This window comes from Sapajus apella, unplaced genomic scaffold (genome assembly GCF_009761245.1).
Source record: "Sapajus apella isolate SASKATOON/1434 unplaced genomic scaffold, GSC_monkey_1.0 scaffold93, whole genome shotgun sequence".
NCBI classification, from domain to species: domain Eukaryota; kingdom Metazoa; phylum Chordata; class Mammalia; order Primates; family Cebidae; genus Sapajus; species Sapajus apella.
The window spans coordinates 840,679-853,884 of NW_022437033.1; the positions used below are offsets into that span (position 1 = coordinate 840,679).

The window sequence follows — 13,206 nt, forward strand, 5'->3', positions numbered from 1 at the left end:
TATTTATTTATTTATTTATATTTTTGGGACAGAGACTCATTGTGTTGCACAGGCTAGAGTGCAATGGTGCAATCTCGGCTCACTGCAACCTCTGCCTCCTGATTTCAAGAGATTTTCCTGCCTCAGCCGCCTGAGTAGCTGAGATTACAGGCCCCTCCCACCATGCGTGGCTAATTGTTGTATTTTTAGTAGATATGGGGTTTCACCATGTTAGCCAGGCTGGTCTCAAACTCCTGACCTCATGTGATCTGCATGTTTCTGCCTCTCAAAGTGCTGAGAGTACAGGCATGAGCCACCGTGCCCGGCCCCTAAACCTTTTTTCTTAGCTTCGTATTTTTACTTAAGAAAAATTAAGGTATTATTTATATATAATAATATTCATTCATTTTAAGGGTAGCATTAGATGAATTTGATAATTGTATACAGTATGTAACCACAATCAAATATAAAAGAGTTCCTTCATCCTAAAATCTTCTTCATGCCTTTGGAAACTGAGTCTTCTCCAACCCCTGCCTGCCAACCGCCAACCATCGATCTGCTTTCTGTCGTTACAGTTTTGCCTTTTCTAGAATTTTATATAAATAGAATCAGACAGTATCAAAAATTTATTTAAATTCACTGATAGATTGACCTGTTTTAGACTCAGGTGGATACAGTGTTGCTATTCACATTTAGTAAAATCATGTTTTAGGGATAACTGAACAACATGTATTAGGTTATTATATTTCTCCTTTTTTGGGGGGGATGGAGTCTGGCTTTGTCACCCAGTCTGGAGTGCGGTGGCACAATCTCGGCTCACTGTAACTTCCACCTCTGGGGTTCAAGTGATTTTCTTGCCTCAGACTCCTGAGTAGCTGGGATTACAAATGTGCGCCACCATGCCAGGCTAATTTTTGTATTTTTAGTAGAGATGGAGTTTCACCATGTTGGCCAGGCTGGTCTCAAAATCCTGACCTCAAGCGATCCACCTGCCTCAGCCTACCAAAGTGCTGGGATTACAGGTGTGAGCCACCAGCCCAGCCAAATTATTATACTTTTTAAACTGAAGTCAGATATGTTTGAAAGGTCACCGACTATTTTAGTCTCACAAACACTCTAGTTATCCATTTTGATGCCTTATGACAAGACACATACAACGTATTGCTAGATAATACTCTCTTATCTTGTGGGGGAGTTTTATCTACTTATACATTTCTTAAGTATCTTAGATTAGAAAAACACTGGGTTCATAATCATGAACTAGGTCTTACTAGTTACTTATAGTCATCAGTCGTGTGCCTTTCTGTTTGAAATTGCTTGCCTCTTATCCCTCTGTAGAATCCTAATTGAGAAAGAGAACAATCTCAGGCCTTTGTGCAGTAGTGTACTGGTAAACGTTTAACAAAGGATCTCTGCAAAAGTAAAGCCCTGGTGTTATGGGGTGAGCTGTGTACCATGCAAAATTTATATGTTGAAGTCCCAACCTCAGTACCTCAGAATGTGATCTTATTTGGAAATAAAGTGATGGCAGTTGTAATTATTAAGTTCAGATGAGGTCATCGTGGGGTGGGGTGAGCCCTTAATCCAGTATAACTGGTGTCCCTATAAAAAGAATGCCATGCAAAAAGAAACAGATACATATAGAGGAAAGATGATATTAAGAGACATACACTAACAACTCTCCGAGGCTGGTTCAAATCAGCAGATCATGCCCAATCTGGGATACATATAAAAGCAGTGAACAGATAGGTGGTCCTAAGGTAAAAAAAAGAATGCCTATTAGTGAAATAGTGTTTACACTTTTGTTTATTCTCCATTCTGTAAGCTGATGTAATTACAAAAGAAAAAATGCAAGTAAATTAAATAAACTGGAGGTTGAGTATTTACGGCCTGTGATCTTTTGTATGGCCATTGAGCTAACACTATGGCTTAAACATAGTTTTAATGTGTGGTGAAGAAGAAAAAGACCAAAAAAGGGAGGAAGAAGAAAAGAGTAGAAGGACTAACAGAAACCCTATGGCTCACAGAGATTAAACTACTGTCTCATCCTTTGCAGAAAAAGTTTGCCAGCCCTCAAAGAATAATTTGAAGTAGATAATCTCCTGGTCAAGTTAACACCACTTTGGGGAAAGATATTTGGAAAAAACTTGGTAGGATGTGTGTTATTGACGTTGAGACCACAATTGAATGATCTAATAAGTGTGCATTTTTAAGTAAAAGCTCTTAATTGTTGGACACTAATGTTTTTGTAAAAAAAGAACCATGTGAGGGGTTTCAAAGATGCATCTTCATTTGGCTCATAGAACTTAAATTTGCTTGTAGCTCTGCATTTGATTCATAGAGTCAATGTTTGTAATCTTTAGTCTAGGTCCAAGAAAAAATGAAGATTAATCTGACCAACCCTCATAGAGGAGATTTGACGGCTGTATGGTTTGAAGAGCTCAGGAAAAAAGCAGTCCCAACAAAGAAGGTTGGCACACTCAGACTAGGAGAAAAGAAAAAGAATAGTAGATTCTGATGTCAGATATTTATATTGGCCTTACAAGCTGTGCCTCAAGATTTCAGGGCCTTGGATGCCAATGACTAGAGGAGGTGGGACAGCTATGGTTTGGAGAACATTGGTGGGGGAGCCACACTGCTGAGATCCTGAGAATCATTATGAAGGAGATCTCTATAGTCAACTGAAGCCACAGCTCCTAAAAATTATGGAGAACTTTAATCTAACAGTGCTGCTGGACAGCACGAAAAGCCATGGTATTTGACAAGGTCAGTTTTGTTATCCAGTAACATCTCCTTTGTTGTCCCAAATTCTAATTCCTAAGGTTTGAGGTTCAATATTATTTAAACATAACAAAGCAAAGCAAAGCAAACATGTACCATATATCATGCCCTATGGATTTAGGGGCATTCTTTATCTGCTGTAGTAGAAATCAAGGAATATAAATTAAGACATTATAGTTTTCTTCTAAAATTCAGCAAAAGACGAAAAATGAATGAGACAGTAGTGCATAACATTTTGAGTCACCAATTTTGGCTACAAATACCAATTCTGCTTCCTCCCACTTCTGTGCCCTTCAGCAAGCAATGTAACCTCTCAGCCTCAGTTTCCTTATTGGTAAAGTAAAACCAGTAATAAAACCTACTTCATAGGGTTGTTAGGAGGATCAGTTAAAGCAATGCATGTCAAGTGCTTAGAACAGTGTCTGGGACATGGTAACATCTTGTTCAATGCTAGCTCTAATGACATTATTACTAATTCATCTGAAGAAATTGTTCCGGATAGTGGCATGCTGGTAGGGCAACATGAGGTGGCTCTGAGGAATCTGATAGAGAAGCTGTCAGCATGGCAGTGACATTGGCATGGCCCAGCAAGAGTATGGACAAGAGGAATTTAGAAGAGACAAAGCCAAAAAGATAGTAAAATGGATCTGATTCCATAAGTGCAAGTGAACCCAATGAATTGACACAGAAGATGGGAGGAGTGAATAGAAATAATGTTAACCAGACCAGAGTAAATCTATAAAGAGATTTTCCTCTCAGGGACCATCTCTGTGACCTTCAGGTCATCCTGTTCTCAAAAGCAACATCGTGCCATTTCTTAAAATTTTCACACTGGCCTGTCACATGCTTACATCTTGACAAGACAATACCCTTGACATATGCCATTCTCTGTGTAGAGACTTGCTCCTGGGCACAGCTTTACAGATAGCCTGTAACGTATGTTTTGCTTTTGTTAATGTTTCTGTTAAGTTAGTTTAAAACAGCTAAAATTCCAGAGCTAAAGCATAATGTTGGAGCTATATATGAAGACTGAGACTTTTATAGACAATTCTTTGCTACATTTCTGAATAAAGTTTTAAGGTATAAAAATGTGTTTTATTCCACTGTAGAAAAATTTAAGCTTGATTACAAAAGTACTTATGGTTATTTTTAAATTCAGTGAATGCATTTCTACTTTATAGAATGAAATTTGAAAGGCTTCATAGATTTTGTAAAAAGTCACACATCTGGGTCGGGCATGGTGGTTCACATCTGTGATCCCAGCGCTTTGGGAGGCCAGGGCGGGTGGATCATTTGAGGTCAGGAGTTTGAGACCAGCCTGCCAACATGGTGAAACCCCGACTCTACTAAAATGCAAAAGTTAGCTGGGCATGGTGGTGGGTGCCTGTAATCCCAGCTACTTAGGAGGCTGAGGCAGGAGAATCGCTTGAACCTGGGAGGCGGGGGTTGCAGTGTGCAGAGATCGTGACACTGCATGACAGACTGACACTCCATCTCAAAACAAATAAAAGTCACACATCTGGATGGATGGTATAGAGTTGTGGCAAAATGGTTCTTCTCTTTAATCCCTGGAGTGAATAACATAATTTGTTCCAGCAGGGATTTTGTGGAGGTTTCATCTTCCTTTTTTATATTAAAAGCAACTGTGTATTGATTTCCAAGCGCGTCTTGACATGTTATTCAACATCTTGTATTTTTTTCTTTTTTTATTTAAGGTCACTGATTTTGAGCAAATCTGAAAAACACAAAACCCTTTAAAAGTAAAAGACTTCACAGTAGCACAATCTTGAATTAGCTCATAAGAGTTTTCACTTCTGATGTTAGCAACCATATTCATTAAATCACATTTATTCCATTGACTTCACTTAACGATTTTCTTATAGGTAGCCAAAGAGAGCAGCAAAGAAACACCAGTGGCTGATTAAACAAAAGAAATAAGAACTAGTATTTGATAGCCCAAAAGCATGACTACAATAAACAATAATTTATTGTACAATTTAAAATCACTAAGAGTACAAGTGGAATGTTTGTAATACAAAGAAATGGTGTTTGACTTGATGCCTGCCCCACTTATCATGATGTAATTATTACACATTTTATGCCTGTATCAAAATATCTCATGTACTCCATAAATATATACATTTGCTATGTACCACAAAAATAAAAAGGAAAAGAAGAGTATCTTCTAACTCAATAAGCATCAATGACTTGTATCTATCTACAAGCTACCTCTAGAAGACAGTGAGAACAAAAATGCAACCTTTTGGAATACTTCACATTTTGGCAGCTGACAATATTTAAGCAGCAAAACATTATTATTAGAAGCAAGTTCCAGGAAATGTTTTATATTTTAAATAAAATTATTAACATATAAACATTGGAAAGATCTTTTGTGGGCATTTGAATATGCCAGATGTTGGCTCTAAATAGGGGAAAGTAATTTTTGCTGAGTGCCAATCACTGTATTGACCTCAGCACATATCTTATTTTGTTTACTTCTAATAATAATTATATGAGGCAGGCACCATTATTATCTCCATCTTATAGGTGAGGAAACCGGGAAATTAATGTGCTCATATGTTAGTGATGGTAGATCCATAATTGTCTGGCTCCAAAGATCATTTTCTCAATAATAATCATCTCTTGGTCACATTTAATTTCTTACTACCAATCTAGTCATTTGCTATGGATTGATTTTGAAACAGACAAACTGAATTGGTCTGAGGAATACTGTAAATGGTGGTAAAATAATAATGGGTGCTATTTAATTAGCATTTATTGTGTTCTGGGTGCTGTACTACACACTTTTTCTTTCTTGAGTTACTGAAACTCTGCTCCACTATCCCTTGCTAACACACAGGCTTTTAAAACAGCTTTATTGAGATATAATCAACATACCATATGATTTATCCATTTGAAATGTGTAATTAAATGTTTGTTAGTATTTCAGACATATGTGCAATCATATCTCTGAACAGTCAATTTTAGAACATTTTTATCACTTCATAAAGAAACCCTGTACCCTTTAACGATCATCCCCCTATGCCACCAACTCCCACCCCCAGCCCTAAGCAACTCTTCTAGTACTTTTTGTTTATAGATTTTTTTGTTCTGGTTATTTAATATAAATGAAATCATATAGTACGTGGTCTTGTGTGTCTGGCTTACTTCACTTAAGATAATGTTTTCAAGGCCCATGCCTGTTGTAGTATGTACCAGTGCTTCAGCCCTTTTGATGGCTGAATAATATTCTGTTACATGGACTATCAAACTTTGTTTATCCATTCATCAGTTGATGAGCATTTGGGTTGTTTTCACCTTTTGGCTATTGTGAATATTGTTACAAGGTAAATTTATGTAAAAGTTTTTGTGTGAACATATTTTCAGTTTCTTGGATATCTATCTAAGGGAGGAATCACTGGGCTATATGTTAATTTTATGTTTAACATTTTTAGGAACTTCTGAACTATTTTCTACAGCAGCTGTACCATTTTACACTCCCATTATCACTGTATGAGGGCTATAATTTCTCTGTCCTCATCAACTCTTGTGAATATCTGACTTTTGGATTCTGGTTATCCTCCTGAGTGTGAAGTTATATCTTTGTGGTTTTGATTTGCAATTTCTTGATGATTGATGATGTCAAGCATTTTCTAATGTGGTTGTTAGCTGTTTGCATATCTTTCTTGGGCGAAATGTCTGTTCATATCCTTTGTCCACTTTAAACTGGGTTACTTATCTTTTCTTCATTGAATTGTATGTTTACATTATATATTTTGGATAAAAATCCCTTATCAGGAATATGATTTGCAATTATTTTCTCTCATCTGTGGATTGTGGTGCTGCACTCTTTTCATGTATCACTTAATCTTTACAATAGCCTCATATGGAATTATCCACTCATCTCCAGCTCTTTTTATTTTTTTTTAGAAATGCGAAAATAGGCTGAGTGGGTGAACACTTAAAGTGTGACTAAGGGATTCCAAGGTTTGAGCTCATATCTCTATTGGGAATTCAGTGAATGTTTTTCTTCTCCTGCCATCATGCTCAGATACATTGTGAGCATTTGACCAAAAACATTTAAACCTTAGGATTACATTGCCCTGGCTGTGCTTCACTCCTAGACATTCCAGTAGATACACATTGAAAAACACACAAAAACAACACTTTGACAATACTCTCCAAATTTATTCTCTGGAGACTGTGCTGATTCCTAGCAGGAAGGTATAACCACAAAGCACCTGAGGCAAGGTGAATTCATGTTCTGAGTCAGGATTTATAAGCATGGGGAACTGTTCTTTTAAAAGACAATAACAAAGATAAACCTTTTAATGCGAGCCAGATGCAGTCATGATTTTGATTAAATGTTTGCTAGTAACTATACTTATGTGAGAACATCTGCCCACTGATGAGCTCCCTGGAGTTTTAGCAGGTGAATTTATGTAGGAAATACAACTTCAAGTACTTCTTCCTGAGGAGAGAAGTTAGATAAAAGGCCTCACTTACCTTTCTTTCATTCTTCTCGCATCTGCCATTTAGAAGGCCCAAGTAAATATATTTCTACATTGAGCTAATACGCTTCCCTTCAGCCTCCCTGCATCCCCTGCTTTGGGTCTGCAAGTGCCCAGTAAGTGTTGGTGTCTGTATCTGGGCCCTGCGTGTACAGGCATGTTGGGTTGTTCAAGAATAGTGCAGAGCTTCATATGCCTATAATAGCAACCCACTCCTGTTTTTTGTTTTATTTATTTTTATTTTTTATTTTTTTTTTATTCACACCCACACTCCTGAACATGCACACTCCTCTCTTTTGAAATGTTCCCTCTTAAATTTTTCAATAGTTTGTCTTTGGAAGGCTGGGTCAGAAAGCAGAATACATGGTTATTTAGAGAAAGATTTTATTGATGTTTTTGGATTTTTCTGAGCTCTAGGTCAATCTTAATTGAGCAGTCAACAGACAGGAGGTTTTTACTCACTTCCCAGACTGTCATACAAGGTACAGAAAAGAACAGTCTCAATTATCTCTCATATTCCAGATACTCTGGACCTTAGCTTAATCTGATTAGTGACTTTCTTCTGAGACCATCAGGATTAATTCCGTCTTGTCTCACTTTTAAGTCACCAACCTGCAGATTATTCATCATTGCCTGGTCACTTATCTACACACTGTTATACACGTAACAAAATTAAACCCAGCTCTTTCTCCGTCATCATTAGCCCTTCTTTTCTGCCCTCTGTAACTCATAGTCTGTCATTAAGAAACTCCCCAGTAGCTTCAAACTCTTCCCTTCCTCTTGTTATAACTGGAATATAGCTGTGTTCTGAGGGAATAATTCCCTCTGCAGTTCTTTCATGTGAACACCAGTTTCTCTCACCTACCCCAGAAACTAGATGTGGAATAAGTGGCTACTTTGCTCCTTTTTGTCACTTACAAATCATTTCTGTTTCTTCTTCAAAATTCAGAGCTCATTTGAAGTATAGACATTTTCAGGAGTAGACTGACTTATGTCACCTGAAATTCTTGACCGCATATCTTAAATGAGCAATCTTTCTGTTACGTGTCCTTTTCTACTATTGAAACCAACTATTCAACACCTTATCCTCTTCTCATTTCCTCAGAAACCCTCCCTCTCATGCCTGTCATTTTATGACCTTTCCTCTTCCTTCACTGAGAGAATAGAAGAATCAACAGAGAATTCCCTTGTATCTTTATCACCAAATTCACCATCTTACCTGCATTCGTACCCATACCATAATCATTTCCTTTTCTTCTGTACAATGTACTAACATAACCTGTTCTCATCTAAGGCCAGATCTTCTGCTTTTAGTATAGATCCCATCTACTAGTGCTCTGATACTCCTCTTGCTTTATCAATATTTTTGTTTCTTCTGCAGCTATCCTCTTGCTCTTTACAATCACCGATTTCACTTAATCATTCACACCAGCACACAGGTATGCTCCAAATCTATCCTCTTAAAAATACACTCTTGTAACACCAAATCAACCTCCAACTATCGTCCCATGTATTTCCTTTTCTTAGCATCAAACCTCTCACTTCCTCACCTCATATAATGTTCTTAATATACATCGTTCAGGTTTACACTAAATATTTTCCATTCTTTTATTCTCCTTTTTTTCAAGGTTACCAATAACTTTCATACTATCAAATTCAATGGTGATTTGTGGTTCCCCATGTTAGTTGTGTAAAGTATTTAATGAAGCTGACTATTTTTTCTTCTTAAAACATTATTTGCCCTTGGCTGTTGTAATGCTCCACTCAACTGTTTTCTTCTGTTTTCAGTTATTTTGATTATATACCTAGCAGTATTATGTTGGGCTATATGGTAAGTTTATGTTTAACTTTTTGTGGAATTGCCAAACTGTTTTACATGGAGGCTGCACCATTTTACATTTCCTCCAGAGGTGTATGATGGTTCCATCCTCACTAACACTTGTTATTTTCCATCTAAAAATTATTTATATAATTAGCTTAGTAGGTATGAAGTGGTATCTGATTGTGGTTTTGATTTGCATTTTCCCTAATGGCTGATGATGCTAAGCATCTTTTCATGTATTCATTGGTTATTTATACATCTTCCTTAGATAAATATCAGCTCAAGTTCTTTACGTAACTTTTAATTGGATGTTTTATCTTTTTGTTGTTGAATTTTAAGAGTCTTTTATGTATTCTGCATACTAGATCTTTACAAATTACATGATTTGCAAATACGTTTCTCCTTTTCTTCTGGTTGCTTTTTCATTTTTTTGGTGAATTTTTTGCAGCAGATTTTTAAATTTGATATAGTCCAATTTAATCTTTGTATTACTTAACCAAGTTCTTTATGTTTCTGACCTAGTTCTATATGTTTCTATGTGTAATTCTGACCAAAAAAGTCAAACCCATTCACTCAACAGATAGATTTGTGAGCACTTACTACATACCAGTTCCTACTCTATGCACTAGAAATAAAGTGACGATGGGACAGTTGGAACAGATTGCTAGCTGATCACCAACATTCAGATTATCCTTTTCTTCTTGGTAGATTCCATTTATCCTTCTCTCTTGAAGTTAAATGTGGCTTTGTGAGCTTTTGCCAATGAAATGTTAGTAGGAGTGATACATGTTCCTTTCATCCTGGCCTATAAATATTCCCATGTGCTCTCCTCCATGATCATTTCTGCTTCCACAATTGGTATGGAGGTGGCAAAAAGTACTATTTTGCAAATTACCTCAATAGGGTTGTGACAAGCATTGAATATAGATGTGGTTATAACTATGGTTTAAATGTGTTTCCTCCAAAATTCAGGTGTTTCCAATGTGATAGTATTAAGAGGTGGGGTCATTAAGAGGTGATTAGGGCGAGAGAGCTCCTTGCTCATGAATAGGATCAGGGCCCTTAAACACAGGCTTTATACAACTTTAGACTGGCTTTTCCTTCTGCCTCCTTCCATGTGAAAACACAGTGTTCCTCCCCACCAGAGGATGCAGTAAAAATGTACCATCTTGGAAGCAGAAAGCGAGCCCTTACCAGACAACCAAATCTGCTGGCACCTTGATCTTGGAATTCTCAACATCTGAAATTGTGAGAAAGAAATTTCTTATTTTTATAACTTACCCAGTCTCAGGTATGACAATTATTTAGCATAATTTCAGCATATATTTAGTGACCAATAAATGTTGGCTTTTGTAATTATTATCACAGTCTTTGAATTGTCCAGTAATCATCTGAGATGGGAAGAAGATAAGAACCCTCACATAATACATCAGATACTGAAATTAGGTCTGGACTCCTGTAGACAGAGTAGCAGACTGGCTGATGGTACCAGTTTTGTCTTTCTGCACAGTTTCTCTGTTGATAAACCAAGATAATCTTAAGCTATCTTAAAGAGTATTTAAAGGACCATAATTTGGTTATGCTAATGTAATGAAATGCAGCTTAAACCAAAAACAATATGAGAAGCTTGGTTACAGTGGTTGCGAAAATTCTAAATTATGCTAGAACATTTTGCATTTATACAACACTTCTGTAAAATAGCTCTGTAGCAGAATCAGACTCCATGTTTTACATTTGACAACTAACAACTTCCAAGACCCACCACTTCCTCTTCCTCTTCTTACCTATATCTGATAAGAAAGCCCAGGTGATTCCTTCTTTAGGGCTAGTGTGAAGTTCAAACCTTGCAAGCCCTAATCTGCGTGTGGGATATTCATAGCTTTACCCCCTAACCATCATAAAAGCCAAGCCAGTTTTTTTTTCTCTTTGTTCTCTCAAGCACTTTTGTACTTGCTTGGAAACCTGCCCTGATCTCCCCAGAAAACCTCATTATGTGAGTAATAAACTTTTCCATTTCCTTTTGGTGCATGTATCATCAGTTTTGATATCCAAACCAAATTTCTAGTGTAGAATCCATCCTGCCTTTGTAGGGTGATCACACAATTGAATCTGTGAATAGGATATCTAGGCACTGTTCACTACCACCAGGTGTCTTTTTTCTTTTACTTCAGCTTCCTAACTGGCACTGCTACCTGCTGGTGACATGTAGTTTGAGCTACTGCCTGCTGCCTAGCTTTTACTTTAAACCGTACTGCTTTGTGCAGCATTGGTAGAGTCCTACCAAATCTATGCTAAAGATTTCAACAAGATAAGTCAGCAGTTTTAACTAACTGACATTAACTGAAAAGAATATTGGGTTGGAGCCCTTCTTAAAGCAGCTGTGAATCTTGTGTTTCAGCTTGGATCTGTGAATTCAGATTGAATCATGTGTCTCAATTCCAATATAACATATAACTAAAACTAGACTCAAGAATGCAACTTGGGCCAGGCATGGTGGCTTATGCCTGTAATCCCGGCACTTTGGGAGGCCGAGGCAGGTGGATCGCCTGAGGTCTAGAGTTAGAGACCAGCCTGGCCAACATGACAAAACTGCGTCTCTATGAAAAATACAAAAATGAGCCAGGTGTGGTGGCAGGCGCCTGTAATCCCAATTACTGGGGAGGCTGAGGCAGGAGAATTGCTTGAACCTGGCAGGTGGAGGTTGCAGTGAGCCGAGATTGATCGTGCCACTGCGCTCCAGCCTGGACAGCAAGAGTGAGACTCCATCTCCAAAAAAAAAAAGAAAGAAAGAATGCAACTCTTTCTGTTTTGCCATCAGTTGTTTCTAAACCAGGTATTAGTATCCTTTCTATAGACATCTCAGGAGAAACACTGAAAGTCTATTCAATATACAGGCCCATTGCTTGGTCATTCATATGGCAGGAGAGCAGTTACTATTTGAAATTCTGAGAACACACTCCTAAAAGCAGATAACACACTAGGAGGTTTAAAAATGCTTCTTGTGATGCTGCTTAGGTCACGGCCACAAAAAAGATTCTGATCATCAGAGTTTTAGGGAGAAACATCCATGTCACCCTTGTGAAAAAAAAAAAAAAAAAGGGATTAATTCAACCATTTTCATGGAGGAGTCCCATAATCCTGATGATATTGACTTGATGTCAGGTTCTCTGAAAGAAACTTATGAATAAGGTAGGGAGGAATGTCCATGAATTGTATCTGGTAGCCACATGCACAAAAACACAGGCTCTGGGAAAGTTGCCTGGTAGAGGGAAGTGTTGGGGAAAAGTGAGGTAACTCACATATCTATTGAGACTTAAATATGGGTATATCAGCTCAGAAGGATTTTAGATAAGACGTACAAAATACCCAATATTGGTGAAGTCTGGGAGACAACAGAATGAATGACTGAGTGGTGTAGGCAAGCCATGGGGAATGGCTTGGGGAAAACACCCTTCTTTTTTTTTTTTTTTTTTTGAGACAGTCTTACCCTTATCGCCCAGGCTGGAGTGCAATGGCACAATCTTGGCTCACTACAACCTCCACCTCCTGGGTTCAAGTGATTCTCCTGCCTCAGCCTCCCGAGTAGCTGGGATTACAGGTGCGTGCCACCACACCTGGCTAATTTTTGTATTTTAATAGAAATGGGTTTCCTCGGTTGGCCAGGCTGGTCTTGAACTCCTGACCTTGCAATCCACCTGCCTTGGCCTCCCGATGTTCTGGGATTACACGTGTGAGCCACCATGCCCGGCCAAAACACCCTTCTAAGCCATATGCCATACCAAAATTAAACTAGACAAGATGAAGAAGGGTGAGAGGTCACTTTAACATGACCATTAGTGGTATTGAGGAAGCTCTCCTTTTTCTCTAACCAGAGCATTTATACTTCTCTGTACCCTTTTCCTCCCCCCATGGAATTGTTAGGAGTGGTGCTTTGTGATGTCTAAGACACCCCAGGGCTACCATTGGCAGAGGAGTTTCTTGCTGGCCAATCAGAACTGTAGAATGTGGCATGTCATTGTCCTGAGAAGGATATAGAGAGATCAGGAGGCCTGGAGTAGGCTACTCCTGCTCTACGATGGCAGAGGTTACTGAAGAACCAGTAGAGGGAGAAGA

The 13,206-nt window shown here is 38.1% G+C and overlaps 1 protein-coding gene and 1 long non-coding RNA gene across 2 annotated transcripts in view; both read left to right on the forward strand.

Moving 5' to 3' along the window:
* LOC116535267 overlaps positions 1-13,206 on the forward strand; it is a 132,336-nt gene that overhangs the window by 54,911 nt on the left and 64,219 nt on the right. The window lies entirely within an intron of this gene.
* Positions 12,754-13,206, forward strand: part of LOC116535266 — a 3,870-nt gene continuing 3,417 nt past the window's right edge. The window contains exon 1 of the mRNA XM_032256083.1: positions 12,754-13,177. Within this exon, the coding sequence (XP_032111974.1) occupies positions 13,169-13,177 (9 nt within the window). The 5' untranslated portion in view covers positions 12,754-13,168. The remainder of the gene's footprint in view (positions 13,178-13,206) is intronic.